The 18,426-nt window shown below is 44.7% G+C and overlaps 2 protein-coding genes across 4 annotated transcripts in view; one reads left to right on the top strand and one right to left on the bottom strand.

The window, feature by feature from the left end:
* Positions 1–18,426, bottom strand: part of LOC107110408 (chromosome unknown open reading frame, human C12orf4) — a 56,507-nt gene that overhangs the window by 10,605 nt on the left and 27,476 nt on the right. Inside the window, exons 1-11 of one of the 3 annotated variants that reach the window (XM_015411186.1) lie at positions 13,944–14,257; positions 13,593–13,797; positions 12,562–12,707; positions 10,419–10,600; positions 9,683–9,782; positions 9,488–9,606; positions 7,618–7,724; positions 6,886–7,083; positions 6,453–6,581; positions 4,826–4,900; positions 2,842–3,044 (exon numbers count right to left, since the gene is read on the bottom strand). In XM_015411186.1, the coding sequence (XP_015266672.1) occupies positions 2,842–3,044; positions 4,826–4,900; positions 6,453–6,581; positions 6,886–7,083; positions 7,618–7,724; positions 9,488–9,606; positions 9,683–9,782; positions 10,419–10,600; positions 12,562–12,707; positions 13,593–13,776 (1,443 nt within the window). In that variant the 5' untranslated portion in view covers positions 13,777–13,797; positions 13,944–14,257. Of the gene's footprint in view, positions 1–2,841; positions 3,045–4,825; positions 4,901–6,452; positions 6,582–6,885; positions 7,084–7,617; positions 7,725–9,487; positions 9,607–9,682; positions 9,783–10,418; positions 10,601–12,561; positions 12,708–13,592; positions 13,798–13,943; positions 14,258–18,426 lie in introns of those variants that run through there. The other 2 variants (XM_015411188.1, XM_015411187.1) reach the window with 2 other exon arrangements.
* Positions 14,540–18,426, top strand: part of RAD51AP1 (RAD51 associated protein 1) — a 25,967-nt gene continuing 22,080 nt past the window's right edge. The window contains exon 1 of the mRNA XM_015411189.1: positions 14,540–14,610. Coding sequence (XP_015266675.1) covers positions 14,600–14,610 — 11 coding nt within the window. The 5' untranslated portion in view covers positions 14,540–14,599. The remainder of the gene's footprint in view (positions 14,611–18,426) is intronic.

The following is an 18,426-nucleotide window of genomic DNA, read 5'->3' as shown; positions in this document are numbered from 1 at the left end:
GCCAGGTCCAGCGGAAGAAATAGTGGATTCTCCATTGTAATTTATCTGCCTACACACCCTCTCGCGCACATGCAAGGTAGGCGTTTGCTGGTGATTTTGATCTGTGCCTTGGCCAAGATGAAAACCAGACTCTAAAAAGGAAGGCCCAGTGTTGCTCTGGGGGCAAATTAGCAGCACATCTGGCAGGCATCGAGGTCAGCAGCCGGGGCCATAAAAGGACCTTCTGAAGGAAACAGGATGTGATACCTGGTAGAGGACCATTTTGGATAAGAATAGGCGTTCCTGTCATTCCGAGTATCCCTCGGACAAAAATAATGCCTGAACAAAAAATTTAAAACCACAAAGCTGCTCAGCTCAGGAGCAACTTTATGCTTGGAGGGATTCACTGCTTTAATTAGACCAAAAGTGAATTATTTCCTTATGAGCTGAGTCATACACAATCGCACGGAAAGTGGCAGCCGGCGGAAGAAACAAGAGTCATGTCACAGCTAACAAGACGCTTCCATGGATTTAATTTCACATTCAGTTGCTGGTCACCTCGCATTAAGAAATCTAGCATATGTGCATTGTGAACCAGCTCTAAATGTGATCTATCATACACCGTTCTCCTTAGCCAGATCCAAGCTGACTTGGATAACAACGTAATTGAGAGCACTTGCAAATACCATGTGAAGATAGTCTACCTGAGAGCACAGTGACTGCAACAAGTGAACGGGTTCAAAGTGACCAGTCTTACTTTTGACTGGCATTATTCCCTTGAATCAGTAATCTAAAAGATTGAGCTACTAAAACAGAGAATGAAATACAACTACTCATTACAAAGTGCACGGTAACTACAGATTTAAAACATACGTAGAATGTAGATAAAAACAAAGAGGTAGTAGGGATCACATTACATCCACATAGCGTACAGCAACAAAAGTTGCACGTACAATAAATGAGACCAAAATATTGGTTACACATATAATAATCACTAGACCAAATGCATTTCGGCCCACAGGGCCTTCTCCAGGGGTCTAAATAATAACCACACACACACTAGAAATGTAAACATGAAATATTTATTCCAGGCCAGGCAGGTTATGTATGAATCAATGGAATAGTATAGGTACCTTCACACCCCACCCCCTCACTTTTCATTGACACATGGACACACGTAGTGAACAGAGAGAGGGCAGAATGGTTGTAGGGCTCCTTAATATATGCAGGCCTGATTGACATAAAAACGTGGTAACTATTATTTGGAGCTACACTATTCCACTGATTCCTACATAACCTGCCTGGCTCGGAATAGATATTTCATATTTATATTTCTAGTGTGTGTTATTATTTGGACCACTGAAGCCCACAAAAGTCCACAATGGAAGTCTGTCTCAAAACCCCATCCAAGCATCCCTGCAGCCATTCTGTGGTCACCAGTACAAACATGCTTGCATGTATATGATTTATAAAAAAAAAACACAACACCCTGAAAAATGCCTGAGTTATAGAACTAAGATTTGCTTTCAAGTTTGGTAACTTCCCCAAACCCCACATCTATTAATCTACCACAGAAACTGAAGGCTTTTAAATGAGTTCAGACAACTTCTTTCTACCTTGGGCTTCCTTAAGAAGACCCTTACTCAGGAGATTCTCTGAGCAATTTGCCACTGGTAAAAAGGGACGGGGGGGGAGGGGACAGATCCCCCTTGGAGGTACCTATCTATGCGCCAGAGCCTGAGCCACAGATGAGGCCTGACATGCACAGAGGATGTTGCAGTCCTGAGAGAGAACAGCAGGTGGCCAGGACATGCCTCTGGCACAAAAGGCAAAGTGGCCAGCCCTTTCTTCTGGTGCTTCTGCCCTTAAAGGCTCCTCTTTCAGAACTTCTGCTCATGAACTGCCAAAAACTGAGCAGAGGAAGCCCCAATCACCAGGACTGAGGTTTCATGTACCCAGAGAAGCGCAGCCCAGATCTTTTTATCCTCTGCATTTTTAAAGTTTACATACCTGTCTAAGGAGTAAGGTCACTATGGTGGGGTGGTGGTGGTGGTGTTATCTGCCGGACCATCCACAGCATGCCCATTTTGTCTTCTGGAGGGATGCAGTATTCCTTGGCCCACCTTAGAAACTCTCCTGGTAGACAGATGCTGTTGTCATTTGCTATAAAGATTTTTGCGAAAGGATTCACACTAAGAGTTAGGTGACTTAAAGCCCCCTTGTGAGAAAACTGAGGAATTGCCTTTTGGCTTGGAGGACAACCACAGTTTGTAATGCAGAGAGCTGCAGCGTTCCTATAGCTTTAAGAAAGGTGGATCTCCTTAGATATTGGAAGCCCAACAGGACAGTCCTAAGGAAAGCTCCATCCTTCTAAGACCACTGAAGTCAGGATTCTCACTTACAATCCCAAGTGTATAGAAAATCCTTTCTTTTGGGGGGGGGGGGGAGGATACCCAGGTTTTGGTCCTTTTACTCCATCTGGCTTATTATTAGATGCCGTCGATTTTCAAGCTGTCTGCCTTTGGAGAACACATCAGCTCATCTACTGTGGAATTCCAGCACAGGGTACTGGGGGCATGTTCCAGGGGCATGCTGTTATTTCACACAGAGCTCTGTTGGGCTCCCTCAGTTTGTGCGTGAAAAGGGAGTGTGTGCCCTAAAACAGACCCTCCCCCCCCCCGGTTTCCTCTGTGGCTCAAAGTAAAGTTGGTCTGCCGTTATTGATCTTCTTCTTGAGGAATTCTAAAGAACAGCAGGGACTTCCAGTTTGAAAACCACTGATCTAGACAGACAGGCCTGGAGATTTAACAATATTTTAAGAGCAGAAACAAGAAGCAAGATCACTGGCAGTCAACGGCTTACCTCGGACATATCATGCACCAGCAGAAGAGGAATGCTCACGGTAGTAATGTCATGTGTGCAACACACTTTGAGGATGTTTCGAAGGCCCATTATTGCGGGATCCCGGGCTGTGATGTTCCCCGACCTCACGTTATCATCCACACAGAGGTGAAAAGCAACATGGATTTCAGAGAGATTTGAGTGGCGAGTGATGTAAAACTCCCCTGAGGGAATAAGGACATGACAGCTGGTTGCATCCAAGCATCAAACTTGCAATGGAGTCAGCCAAAGCAGTAAAAAAAGTCTCATCAGTAAGATTCAATTTAGATGAGGCTGGAAATGTGTTCTCTCAGATACTAGTTGGCTACAGTGCTGGTTTTCTGCCAATGCTATCAAGACAAAGTATAAAAGAGCAAGAGTCCGGTAGCACCTTAAAGACCATGTGACGGGGGATGAGCTTTCATGAGTTACTGCCCACTTCTTCAGAGAGCAGTGACTCAGGAAGGCTCATACCCTGCCACACATTTTGTTAGTCTTTAAAGTGCTACTGGAGTCTTGTTCTTTTCTACTGCTACAGACAGACTAACACGGCTACCCATCTTGATCTAAGGCAAAGTGTAAAAACTACTGTGACACAAAACACACAGCATCTACTAGGGGACCCTGGAACCAGTGCAAAATTATGGAGCAAAGTGCAGCACAGCCATGTTTCCTCTGTGCACTTTGATGTGCGTGTGCCAGCACAGGCAGACACAGACCCCCAAAACGACTAGGAACACTTGTACACAGATTTTGAACTACGCAGCAATGGAGGAGGAGGAAAGGCTGGACACGGGGACTGAAACAGAAGAAGATCTTGCAGGGCCATGCAACAAAAGAGAGGGAACTTATAGCACCAACAGCAGCAACCACCAGTCAGTGGCAAAGAGTCACCTCTGATTATGATACACCAGTGGCCAACCTGAGGTGTGTCAAACTTGGGGCCTTGTTTGCCATAGGATCTTGTGTTCTGTCTTCATTTTCCTGCACCGATCTGTATTTGGGATGTTGGGGAGGGCGGGAGAGTTGTGTGAGTGTGCCTGCCTGCTTCTCTTTGTTGCTTGGTAACCGTTTTCCTAAGGGTGCTTCCCATGCGATGGGAAGAGACTGAATGACCTTGGTCTGTGCTCGCTAGCCTGTCTTAGATAAGGATTGTAGGTTCACAGGTGGGGGGAATGTGAACGCACTCTCATTTTGGCAGGCTGAATGAATTGTGTGATTGGTTAAGTTTTTTGGGGGAGCTGTTTGAATGGGATATAACTTTCTTGTGGGTGCCTGTCTCGGCAGTTCTGACACAAGAATGTCTTAGCTTGCAGCATCTTTATATCTCAATAAGCAAATCACTGAAAAGAGAGTGTGGTTGAGACTGAAGTTTGCACAAGAGTCTGACAAGGTGAATAACTGCTCACGTAAACACTCGTGCGTGCAGTGTAACAGCAGAGCTGTGTACATGCGCATTAGGCTGCAGCTCCTTGTCCATTTGTGGTCTCCCTTTCACAGACGAGCAGCCAAGATCTCACTTAAGTTTCCAGCTCCATCATCATCCTGTTCACAGAAGTTGCATCTCCTCCATTACCAGGGTTGGAGGCCTGGGCTCAAGTTGGACACTGGTTTATCATAGAAGCTGACTCTGAATTGAAGAGTGCTGTCAGGGTTTAGTTAAAATAGTCTGCAAAACAGAGTCCATTTGCCTGTTCAGAAACAAAATAATGTATATAGCAGATGAAGTCTGGAACACATGACGTGTTTCATTAACAGATAGACAAGCTCCCGGATAGTTTTGCAGTGGGTTGTGCATTTCTGAACTTCTTTGGAGAACCTCTTAGACAAAGCTCAAGCTCTCCCCAGTTGTTTTCTCCTGGCTTGTGTTACATGGGACATCAATCAAACTAGAAGATTCAATTAAGAGTTCTTTTGAGAGACACAGCTAATGGGACAGACTGCACAGCCAGACCACGCTACTTACCAGGCAAAATATTTGATTGGTTTTGTTCCAAGTTCTTAGATTTATCATCGCTACCACTATTTCTGTTTGCCGCATCTGTAGGCAATAAAAGTTATTGAAATGTCATGTATAAATAGGGGTGTGCACAACATTAGGGGTGTGCACAAAACCCCCCAGAATTTTTCAGATTCGGGTATAATGGAGCTGAAAAATATCAGCATTTCTAGATATTCCTAAATCCCAATACTGGTATCAGATTCAGAATTTTTCGGGAGTCAAGAATTACTTTCCAGCTCCATTATACCCTACGGGGACCATTATAGTATAAAATCTAGCCAGGGATACCTGGAGGTCTGGGGGTGTTGTATTTTGAGGTAGAGGCACCAAATTTCAAGCATAGCTGCTGGTGCCTCTCCTCAGAAGAGACCCCAATTTTCAAAAAGATTGGACCAGGGTACCCAATTCTATGGGCCCCTAAAGAAGGTGCCCCCATCCTTGAGTGTTTCCAATGGAGGGGGGAAAGGCATTTAAAGGGGTTGTGCAGAAGCAGGAAATCTGGGGAGACAGAGGGCAGGCATTTTAAACATGCCTGAGTTGCTTGCCTGAAAGAAAGGCATTTAAACATGCCCCCCTGCACTTCCCCGAGCTTCTCCACGAAAGTGGAGAGGCTCAGGGAAGAGGGCATGTTTGCATGCATGCCCTCTGTTTTTGCAGCCTGCCCGCCACGGTGGGTGGGTTGGGGAGACAGAGGGCAGGCATGCAAACGTGCCTGAGTTCCCTGCATGATCTTCTCCAGGTGCCCTGCAGCCATGGGGCACCTAGAGAAAATCAGGCAGGTAACCAGGCATGTTTGAAATGCCTTTCTTTCCCTCCCCAATCTTGGGGAGGGAAAGAAAGACATTTAAACCCAACAGGTGACCGGCGGCTCAGGCTGTTAGGTTTAAATGAGACCTTTTCCAGTATACCAAGATCAACCCGAAAAAAAGATGGAATACAGATCTTTTTTCATTTCCCCCCCTGTTTTTTCAGCTCAGTTTGGCTATAGCTGAATGCACACTCCTAGTCTACAGCCTATGGCTCTATAGCAAAATGTGACTCAGTGTGGAACCAAAGATGATCACTCTTAAAAAAACCCCAAACCTTGTAGTTAAGGTGTATAGCAGAGGTGGGTGGACTGCTAATAATCAAAATGGCAGAGGAGAAAATTATGGGATGAAAAGGGCTTCTTGGAGATACTTTCCATAGAGGTGAACAGCTGCCAGGAACTACCAATGTCTGGGCCGTGGAAACCTTATGGATTATCAATGTCAATTATCAGAAATGTTAAGTTGCACAATTCCAGTTATGCCAATGGACTTTCTTATATTGACTCTGTTGATTTCTGGCTCTGAATTCTTGATGCAGTTTGGCTCTTTAGTTGTAAACGGTTGCAAACCTCTGGGCTCCTCTATAGGCAAATGCCACTGCTATCTTGGGCTTCATCCAGCCCATTACTGCTTCCAGCTACTTAGAAGTTACACAGCACTAACTGGACCTTCTGATCTAAAAATTACTCATTATTCTTATTTTACCAGCAAACTGAAAAGATCTGCCATCAAATCACACATTTGTTTATGTTTCACAGAGAGTGATTCCAACCATTACTGACCGTGCAGTCTCTTGGATTTACTGCTGCGTTGTGCTCGAGCATAAAGGACAACTTGCTGCACGACTTCAAGTTGCTCCTGAATCCCTGGAAAGTGAAAGTCCGTACACTCCTGGCAAACAGTTGCAAAATCTGAAATAAAAAAGAATGGCTGTTGTTCTTACTGAGGTAGGAAAACCTGTGTTTGGGCTGTACTACATAATACTGCAGATTGGCTCTCCTGTGACTGAATGCCCCCCCCCCCCAATTACCACAAAATGAGCTGAGTGCCATTGTGAGAGGCCCCTGGCATTTTAAAATTTCATTAATGTTTCTGGTAATGAGCATAACCCAAAGCAAAATTCATATTATTTTACAGAATGGGGAAAGGTTTTCCCCCCAGAATAATTTGTCAGACTCCATGACAGCAAATGCCATTCTAACCAGGAAACTTCACCTCTTTTAATCCCACTGTATGAACTGATGCGGTTATCTACTAAGAGGACCAGGCCACAAAGAGAAGTGGAGTAAAGCGACAAGGCCGTTTGAAGCCGGTGCAGTTTGACGCCACTTCGATGACTCCGTTTATGCTTGCAGAAGTCCAGCATATCTGCCCGTAGTAATCTCAGGTTGTGCATGGTTTTCAGTTGCGCTCCTGGGGAGATAAGAAAGACAGTCAGACCGACCAAAAGGAGCTGAAAACCATTCACTTGGGATGTTATTCCCTGTCCCCGTCTTCCCATCGGTGTCTGCCTTTCCTTAGATCCTTTGAAAATTCTTTATCCAGGCACTCAGAGGAGAGAAGATTTGTAAATCTGGATCACAGTCAAAATATTCCATCTTTACCACTACAATTTCATCCATTCTAACATATGTTGGATTCTTCCTGCACCTCCCACTCCTCCGTGATCAGAAGGGCGGGGGGGGGGGGGGGGGGGGGAGATGACTGCTGGGTTTGTGGGACTGGACAAAAAAGCCACAGAAGTCAGGGAGTGGTAATGAGGAGAGGGAAGGGGTGAAATCACTCCATCTTCACTGTAATGGAGTGGGATCTGTTTTTGTCTACTAGGCATGAGGGGCCAAGAAACAAGAGTATCGCAAGGAGTCACCAGATCCCCGTCTGAGAAACAACAGAATGCATTAAATGTGGCTGTGGGAACAGGTTCTCTCTGTCCAGAATTTCACTTACCCAAATGAATTGTGAAGCTTTCCTCCAGCTGTCTCTGGTCTTCAAAAAGTCTCCCATTACCTTCTACAGATTCCCTCCACTGACTGGGCTGAACCTTTATTTCATCACTGAGGCCAATAAATAAAAATGAGAACAGGTTGCTTCCTAATGCTATTGTGTCTTTTCATTTCTATTAGTTGGGAATGGAGGATTTTATACCCAGATAAGAACTATGATCACTTGAACTGCAGGGGCTGGGGGGGGGGGGCAGCTCCAGAAAGCATATACGAAGAGGAAAAAAGGGCACCTTTTATCTTGTATTTTTCAATTCAATATGTCAGGCTGATTTGGACCTACCGGACTTACTTTAATCAGAAGACATGCCCAAATAACATGGGTGAGGCCACAGTCCCTGCCCAAAACTGGTGGGATTTGAAGGAAGCTACAGATCTTAAGGATGTATTCTTTAGCTAAATGGTTAAGGCCGTGTTATGGTGGATTCTCGCCCAGGGGAACCAGGTTCATAGATAGGTCCATCAATCGCCATTAGCCATGGTCATTAAAGGCAATTAAACTCCATGTTCATAACCAATAAGCCTCTGGATACCAGCTTGCTAACCAAAACCATTCTCTAATCCAAGGTTGCCCTGCTCTGCATTCTCCTACAGAGCCCCCTCCACTCCTAGCAGATTTGGGAAAGCAGAGAAAAAACATTGGATAAACAGCACAGGGAGGGAAGAGTTAAAATACACCCCCCCCCCACACACACACGCCTTTGATCAAGCTCCTTGCCCTGGTCATAAAATTTCTTCTCTTTTTAGAGTCAGGAAGGATGTCCAGTCGTGGATCTTTCCTGCGGTATTTTACTTGGCCCACATATAGTGCTGGTAACCTGAGGTCTAAAGGAAGCAGACAGGCTTCAGTCAGCCATTCTCTGTTCCCAAACAGATGATCAGTGCCAACATCTTCTCAAAGCTATGTGCGTAGCCCTGCAATGGGAAATGGGTCTGCCAATCTTGTCACACAACCCTGTTTCCATGCAGATTGCCTTTCTCACTGTACACACGTCAACTCCTCAGTCTAGCTATGACCAATGATTCCTTTTAAAACCTTGGATGTGTGTGTGCATTTTTTTTCTGATTTGAAGCCTTACCGAAAGAGAAGACATAAAATTCTGTTTTTAACTGTTTTAACCTTGGCATATGTGCCTCTTCTGTTAGCCGCCCTGAGCCCACTTTGGGGAGGGCGGGGTATAAATTTAATACTAAATAAATAAATAAAATTATTTCCACCTGATTATGGAATAATGGGCAGCCTTCCTCCTTGCAATTATGGGACAATTCAGCTAATTTCACCTCCCAGCACCAGGCCTTCCCCACTGTCCAATCAGGGGTGGTACATGATTTGGGCCACAGTAATACTTCAGGGCTTCCCCTGCACCCTTCAGCCTGCAGCACAGGCTGCATCAGGGAATCCAAACGTTCCCTTCCTCCTTCCGACAAAACATCCATAGGCTACCAAGACTTGAGGGAAGGGAAGACGAGGTCAATACTGTTGCACCGTTTCACCACCCTAAGAGCCCCAGAGTAGCAGACAGCCCCAACATTTTTCAAGGCACACTTCACCTCTGCTTGGGAATCAACAATACAGGCTTAGAAAGACACAAGATGCAGCAGGCCTAGAAAAAAGTGAGTTGCTGTTGCGATACAAGCAACTGGGGTGGCATCTTACCAACATTTATGTCCCATCTCCCATACCCCAACTACTGGTATTCAAAGGGAAAATGTGAACTTTTCTTCGCCGACTGCACTTAATTAATAAAATGGCTCTAGAAACTGCAGGCCCAACAATACACAATGTTGTCTTCTTCATTATTAAGATATTGGACTACCTGATAGTGCTGTTGGGATTCTTTAAGTCCTCGTGAAGCTTCACCACCCACTCCTGATACTCCTGTTTCTGGATGGCTGTGGTTTGTTTCAGTTCATTGTTCCACTTGTTCTCCAAAACCTAAAAGCAGATTCCAACTCAGAATATCAACTTAAAACAAACAAACTAGTTATTCTGATCAGGAGCCTTGATTTACCTGCTGGGAATCAAAGTGCTGAGCAGCCAGCATGTTCACATCTTGATCTGTTAGCGACTTCCCCAATTCCTGCATCACCTTGTCCATTTCAGTCCCTTGCCTAGAAACAAGGACTTCTCACTCAGTCAGAAATAAGCAAGTCTCCTGAATGTGACTGCCATTAATCTGAATATTACTCTTAACAGCAAACCTGCTTTCCTAAAACAGATGCGTATTAAATTTTATAAGCCACAGCTATAGAACTAACTTCTACAACTGAACAATAACAATTTTATACACAATACTTTGAAAGGGCAAGAATCAAGTTAACATAACCTTTCTACCAGGATAAAGGCTCTTTTCTTTCTATCTGTTGAACAGTGATTTGCCCTCAATGCAATATTTGCAAATAATGTAATTCAAGAAAACCCCATATTAACAAAGAGCCGTGATACCAGAATTCACTCCACAAGCACAAAGACGTTTAACATTACTTCTTGGGAATAACACCCCAAATCTCTCACACACATGACAAAAAACTATTGCCAAAACCCTTTTTAAAAATGGCATGGAAATCAGTTGAGGGGAGGAAATCAAGAACCCACTGCGCTAATGCACTTGTGTATTCCAAAGTACACTGTTGCTCCTGAATACACTTGTAAATTTCGTAAAATGGGTATCAGATTACTTTCTGCTCCTGTTTGAAACTACGTTAGGCCAAATGGAATATGCCAGAATTTAAACATTGTAAAAATACCTTTCTCGTAACTTTTTCAGTTCTACATCTCTTTCACTTATTAATTCTGATATGCTAACAAAATAGTTGTGCTCCAGGTTCAAGAGGGTTTCAGAAGCAGGAGAATGGATCAGATCATGATACACATCTGCAAAGTCTTCATCCCAGCTGGGATTTTCAGGCCTTGCATGTTCCAGTGTTGCCTGGAAGAGAATAAAATTATGAGAATGGATCACACACATGCAGAGATACAGACCTTTTCCATTTGCATTACCAACCTTTCTATATATACCTTGATGCTCATACTAAATTTAATTATATGCTGATCATCTTGGTTTAGATCTGGACCTTGTTTCCTCCAATGCAAGGAATTCCACTTGTAAAGTGTAATTTCCCTCCTCCCCAGGAGCTCATCTCCCTAAATTATCTTCTTGAGGGTCCCATGTTCCAGAACCAGGACTGGGGGCATGTTGGTATCCCGTGGGACCAGTGAGGTGAGAAAATCATGCCATGGAAGTCCTTGTGTCGGAAAAACTGCTAGTCAAGCTCCAATCCCCTTTGTTTTTAAAAATCTACAACAATATAGATCTTCTTGCATTCTGATTTTATTTATTTTGTAATTTTTTTGGGCTTTGCAGCATTTTGCTTTACTTTTTTCATTGCTGTCTTCCTTTTACAATTACTTTCCATTTCAGTCCCACATGGGTAAGTGGACAGTAGTGAAAAATGAAGAAAAAAAACACCCCACCTCTGCCCCTATAATTCAAAAAGCTGTTCCCTGGGTGCAATTATGAATGGTCATCAGTCTTAAGTGTTCCATCTTCACCTCTCCCCTGGCTGGGGGAAAGTTAAGACCACATCCTGTATTTATCTGAACAGAGAATCTCCATTTCATTCATCACTTTCTCCGCACAGCATGAACCAGGTACTGGCATGAGGAGGACAAGGGGTGAAGGGAATATACAAGCCCAATTGCTGCTCCCAGTTTCATCCTGGGTAAAAGAGCACAACTTTAAGCAAAAGCATGAAAATTCTTATTACTGAAGACCTTGTCTACCAAGCAGCATGATTCATGGAATAAAAAGATGTTCTTTTGAAAATTAATCTAATTTAAGAGCACTCCTTGAATTATATTCTAAAGTAGTATTATAAGAGCAACCATGTTTTTTTCTATTCTTCTAGGACCTGTGCATTCCATTAAACGCTGAAAAGATACTTGATTAACCTCTGGCTTTGATATTCTGAAATGGACACTGCCAGTTTTCTTCCTCATTCCCAGAAGGCTTAGGGCAACTTGAAATCAGCTGTACCAAGCACAACCTTGTCTAAATCCAGCCTTCAAGTCCTCCTATGTAACATGCAAACTGGGGGCCTTAGCACTGCTGACTGAAACATGACTCCCTTCAAGCCGTTCCTGGCCTTCTCTGCCATTTCTTAGATCTATTTTTCCATTCAGGTTCTTCCCTCTTGGTTAGTGGCCTGCTCTGCCCCAGTACTTCAGCCTCCTTGCCTTTGTGTGGAACTGCTCACGAGCTTCTGTGCTTCCCAAGATCTCGTCCCTTGCCTCAGCTGACCCAAGACTGAGGCTCTGACCCCAGTCCAGCAGCAACTTTCCTTTTCTTTACAGAAGCTGGAATATTAATTTCTTTGTTTTCTTGCAATGCTCAACAAACTAGACAGATTCCTGTAACGAGTGCCATGCAGACTGGTTAATAGTTTGTTTCTAAATCCTCATGAGAATCCTGGACGGTAGGCTAGGGTGGCATATGATTTGTCCAAGACAACTTGGGCTGCATCTGTGATCACACAACACTGCATACCGTGCTACTGCTGTGCTATAACAATAACTTGAAAACTGTATCTTCCTGCATTGCTGAGAATGGACTGGAATGTGAAATCAGGGAGGAAAAGCACAGGACTTTTGCCTCAGGAGGAGGATGAAAATGAATTCCAGTATCAATATCCATGTTACGGGGTTTCCAATGTAACAATGCTGAGATGTTTCCTTTCAGTGCCAGGTGAAACTGACAAAAAGCTCAAGAAAGGTACTCCTGTATTCAGCTGATCAGATTTCTCACTGCACTAAAAAAAATGTCCACTAAGGTCTGAACTGCAGCCCAATTTCCAAATCACTCTTCAGTTAGCATTAAGGGATGTTTCCTACCTCAGTATAAGCTCCGGCCCATGAGTTTGTCAGGTGGTGCAAATCAACTTTGCCAGACTTCACAGCCTCCAGAGCTGCTTCTGCTTCTCTGTCATAATCTTTCATAGATTCTTCCTCAATGAATTTATTAAGGGATTCTTTTAAATCTATTACAATGTGGGAAAGCAACAACAATTTGAATAGTAACCACCATTCCAAACTAGCATATATTCAGTTTTTAATCTTGCATCCCATGTGATTGTGAGAAAGAATTCGGCTGTAAATCTATTTATTTGAACTTACTTCCAAGTCAGCTCATCTAGAACTGTTGTCTTAATTTATTCATATACCAATTAGTCCAGATCACATCAAGCCTTGCCAACTGTTTCCAAATTATTTTGTTACAGCACATTAATAAACACATGAGCAATGTATGGTAAATGAGCCTTACAAGGTATGTAAAACAGAGCTGCACCGCCAAGATAATTCTTTTATACAGCTCTGCCTGTCTCTTCCCCCTTTTTTCTTCCCCTGGGACAGTGATAGTATTATTATACTCCATCTGATTAACTGTAAATGTTTGAATTGGTCAAATTCATATGCTTTTAATTGTATTTTAACTGTCTTCTATATGTTGTGATCGGCTCTGAGTCCCATGATAGTGAAAGACAACAGAATAGAAATCAAATTAATAACAGTAAAAATAAATAATAATAATAATCCCAGTGGCAGTTTCCAATTTAAATATATATATATTCTAGTCCTTATGGTTAGAGAAATTGTTGAAAATATAAGAATATCCAGAAAAGTACAGCTGCTGCAAACTCGAGGGCAAAGTCAATTGAAATGTTAGACGTATTTCAAAGTAAATAAGGATAAACTGGCCTCTATGTCACAGGCAACAGAATGAATATCTGGATATTAAGAAAGGATGAGCCAGCTTTATTTTTCCAATTGCAGATTAACTGCAGTCTTCCACCTTTAGTCTTGCTCACTAGCAGCTGCCCACCCAAAGATGAACATGTATCATCCTGGTTATCTATACAACATACCCTTACCATCTTCAATGAAGCATGGCAAATCATGAAGGAGCATCAGGCGCCCGTGCAGGTGGTTAGCATTTTCTTGCACTGGAAACTTCAGTGGAACAGTGAGGACAAAATACTGGTTTCCGGCAGTGAACCGATACACAAATTCTCTCTCTTTAATGCCAATTTTTTCTTGGCTGCCCTTCATGTTAAATGCTTCCTCTGTATTCTAGACACAAAGAAGAAAGTTATGATCCTCAGACCATCAAGCCAACAGGAATTTCCCAACCTGGCGTTGGCAGCCCCAGCAGAGAAACAAAGACGACAGGAGTGTGGGCGTGGAGGGAATCGGACACCGATTTATTCAGAACTCACCAAAGAAAGAGCCCAGCGGAGGGTTCTTAACCGCACTGGTCTAATTCTGCTGTTACGGAAAGCGCGCAGGCTTCCAGCCTACACAGAATCCTTCTCTGAGTCCAGGGGGAACCTGCCTGACGGCATACGCAGGGCCGTATTATCAGAGGACCCCTCCGCATAACGATTTGGACAACCAACTCCACTTGTTTACTTCCGCTTTCTCATACTCGAGGTTCGATCCCACTCTTTCTCCACTTTCACTTCCGGCACCGGGGACCGGAAGCGTCCTCCCCGAAGGCATATGCATACCAGGGCTGAGGGGTTTTTTGACGTCAGCCACTGCCTTTCCAGCTCCTGCCCATCAAAAACGAATAAAACTTCCGCAGTTGCCCGGCCCGCCCAAGATCCTCGAAACCGCGCCTCAATTGGGGAAGCATCCGGTGGCCCCGCCCACTCCCTCGCGCTCATATTACTGAGAGTGCGCAGTGTGAATCGTTAGTTCCTCTGACAGGGTGCGCCCCAACACTTTAGCCCAGTACTCTGCGCATGCGCCTTTTAAATACACCGTCAGCGCCTTCGCTCAGCGCTTTGCGCATGCGCCCTTTAAATGCGCCTTCAGTCACTCTGCGCGGGAGTTACGAACTGACAGCTGTTTGAGGAGGGGGTTGCTGGGGATGGCGCGGAGGTGGGTACCGTTTCCTTTCTCCTCCTCTCATGGAGATGTTTCTCACAGTCCTTGAGCATATGCAGAGTTCGTTCTTTCCAAGGCCAAAAGGGGTTGTTTGTTTTAAATGAGGGCTAAAGAGTGTCTGCCCTGACCCTGGATAGCCTAGGCTAGCCCTATCTCGTCGGAGCTCAGAAGCTAAGCAGGGTAGGCCCGGGCTAATATTTGAACAGGAGATCACCAAGGGTTACCAGGGTCGTGACACTAGGGTTGCCAGCTCTGGGTTGGGAAATACCTGGAGATTTTGGGGGTGGAGCCTAAGGAGGGTGGGGTTTGGGGAGGGGGAGGGACTTCAATGTGGTATAATGCCAGAGTTCATCTTCCATAGTGGCCATTTTCTCCAGGGGGAACTGATCTCTGTCACCTGGAGATCAGTTGTAATCCCAGGAGATATCCAGCCACCCCTGGAGATTGGCAACCTTATGTGATATGGAGGCAGGCAGTGGCAGACCACCTGAACCAAGGCCCAGGGGGTTGCCATAAGTCAGCTGTGACTTGATGGTTCAAGGTATGTGAAGAAGTGAGCAGTGACTCACGAAAGCTCATACCTTGCCAGGTATTTTGATAGTCTTTAAGGTGCTACTGGACTCTTGCTCTTTTCTACTGTGACCTGATGGCACTTTCTACTATCTAAAGAGTGTCATATTTCTGAGCAGAGTTCTTTGTGCACAAGGCAGAAAGGTGTGGAGTTTGTTTGAGCAGGGAATGAAGAGTATTGTGTTCTAGAGCATGTACATAGTTATTTCTTCAAGACAGGAAGAAAATGCCCTTCCCCCACAAAACACCAAAAGGCAATGGGGGGGGGGGTTACCTTCTGTGGGCAAAGGAGACAGGAAGCCAGCATTGCCTAAGGATTAAATAAGAAAACTGAACTGCTTTAGAGAAGCAAAACCGAATGAGTGCTTGGCAAACCTTGTTTGGAAGATCTGCAGGCTGGGGCGCAGGTAAGCTGTCTAGCAGTATTCATACCAGGTCAACAGAAGGACATTTCAGAAAGGAGAGCGAGCTCTGAATGCCAGTGCTAGGATGTAGTATCAGGGCAAGGCCTCACCCTCTATTCCCTGTTTGTTTGGTCCTCAGGGCAACTGTTCTCAGTTGCTATGTGAAATAGAAGGCTGGACTAGATGGACTCTTGGTCTGATCCAACAGGCAGTTCTTAAGTTCTTAGCAACTGATGTATGCGTCTTTTGCCTAAACCTTTTGTTAACAATATTTTTTCCTAATCCCATGTCTTTCCAAAAGGATATTGATTCTACACGTGCTCTAGTTTTTGTTTTTATACTTTATTTACTATTTATTTATGTAGTTCTTACTCTGCTTTTCTCCCTAATGGGAACCTAAAGCAACTTACAACATCAGTCTCCTCTCCTTCCGTTTATATCCCTACTAGTAGCAAAGTCCGTTGTAAAAAGAATACGAGTGCTAGCAAGATCTTGGCCTTGCCTTCCTCCCTGGCCACCTTCGCGTCTATGGTGCTGGTCCTTATCCACTGGCAGTCCGCCCTGCCACCTGCAGCCGTCCACGGGTGGCGGCAACCGGTGTGGCGGCGGCATGGCCGGCCTTGGCCTCCTTACCCTGCGGGTGCCGGATCGTTGGGCCTGTCCATTGCCTCGCAGCACACCGAGGACAAGAAGCTGGCCGCCGCTTCCATAGTATCTCCGCCCGGCCGGTTCCCTGTACCCTGGCGCAGCCGACGACAACCGCTGCACCTCTGCCATGTTTGGCCTCGGCCTCCTAAGCTTCCGCCTGCCGGAGCGTCCATCCCATTCTCCGGCTCCCTCCAGACTGAGGCTGAGACGCTGGCTGCTGGCTCTGTGGGCGGGACTGAGGCAACACAGTGTGGCAATGCAGACAGGGGAATGGCACACCTGAGTGACAGATCAAGCAGCCAACTGATTAGGGGGCGCATGGAATGTTCGGGAAGGTGCCACCCAAAAACACAGTTATATATAGTAGATGAGATAGAGATAACAATTCTGTCAGGAAAGGTAGAGGGGGAGAGAGAGCATGTGTCTAACCCAGGGTCACCCACCAAACTTGCATTGCAGAGTGGGGGTTTGAATCTGAGTGTCCCAGATCCTAATCTGACACACTAACCACTACAACCACTGATTTCTTTATCCTTGGTTTTATGCTGCTAAATGATTTAAATAAATGTGTATTAAGAACATAAGGGATGCCAATGTTGAATCAGGCCAAAGGCCCATCCAGTCCAACACTCTGTATCACACAGTGGCCAGAAATACCAGGTGCCATCAGGAGGTCCACCAGTGGGGCCAGGACATTAGAAGCCCTCCCACTGTTGACACCCCCAAGCACCAAGATGACAGAGCATCACTTGCCCCAGAGTCCCTATCTATACCTTGTGGCTAATAGCCACTGATGGACCTCTGCTCCATATGCTTATCTAATTCCCTTTTGAAGCCGTCCATGCTTGTAGCACCCACCACTTCCTGTGGCAGTGAATTCCATGTGTTAATCACTCTTTGGGTGAAGAAGTACTTCCTTTTATCCGTTCTAACCCGACCGCTCAGCAATTTCATGGAGTGCCCACGGGTTCTTGTATTGTGAGAAAGGGAGAAAAGTACCTCTTTCTCTACCTGCTCTTTCCCATGCATAATCTTATAAACCTCAATCATGTCACCCCTCAGTCGTCGTTTCTCCAAGCTAAAGAGCCCTAAGCGCCTTAACCTTTCCTCATAGGGAAAGTGTTCCAACCCTTTTATCATTCGAGTTGCCCTTTTCTGCACTTTTTCCAAAGCTATAATATCCTTTTTAAGGTGTGGTGCCCAGAACTGCACACAGTATTCCAAATGAGGTCTCACCATTGATTTATATAGGGGCATTATTATATTGGCTGATCTGTTTTCAATACCCTTCCTAATAATCCCCAGCATAGCATTGGCCTTCTTTATTGCAGTCACACACTGTCTCGACATTTTCAGTGAGTTATCTACTACAACTCCAAGATCTCTCTCTTGATCAGTCTCTGCCAGTTCAGACCCCATCAATGTGTATTTATATTTAGGATTTTTGGCTCCAATGTGCATCACCTTGCACTTGGCCACATTGAACCCCATTTGCCATGTTGACGCCCACTCGCCCATCTTTGACAGATCCCTTTGGAGTGCCTCACAATCCTCACTGGTTTTCACCACCCTGAACAACTTCGTATCATCTGCAAATTTAGCCACTTCACTGCTTACTCCCATCTCCAAATCATTAATGAACAAGTTAAAAAGCAGTGGACCAAGTACTGATCCCTGCGGTACCCCACTGCTTACCTCCCTCCACTGAGAAAATTGCCCATTTATACTCACTCTCTGTTTTCTATTAATTAGCCAGTTTTTGATCCATAAAAGGACTTGTCCTTTTATCCCATGATTTTTGAGCTTACTTAGGAGCCTTTGATGAGGAACTTTATCAAAAGCTTTCTGGAAGTCAAGGTAAACAATATCTATTGGATCCCCCTTGTCCACATGTTTGTTCACCCCCTCAAAGAACACTAACAAGTTAGTGCGACAAGATCTTCCCTTACAGAACCCATGCTGAGTCTGCCTCAATGTTCATCTATGTGCCTACTAATTCTTTCCTTAATAATGGTTTCCACCAATTTACCCGGTATCGACATCAGATTGACTGGCCTGCAATTTTCCGGATCTCCTCTGGAACAGATTTTAAAGATTCCTCAGGAATGGACGCAGATTTTAAGGAATGATTACATATTTTTGTCAGGAGATCCACAAGTTGACATTTGAGTTCTTTCAGAACTCTCGG

This window comes from Gekko japonicus, unplaced genomic scaffold (assembly GCF_001447785.1).
Source record: "Gekko japonicus isolate JY-2015 unplaced genomic scaffold, Gekko_japonicus_V1.1 scaffold944, whole genome shotgun sequence".
In the NCBI taxonomy this organism is placed as follows: Eukaryota; Metazoa; Chordata; class Lepidosauria; order Squamata; family Gekkonidae; genus Gekko; species Gekko japonicus.
Note: the sequence above shows the minus strand (reverse complement) of the source record. Positions and strands in the feature narration are given on the sequence as shown.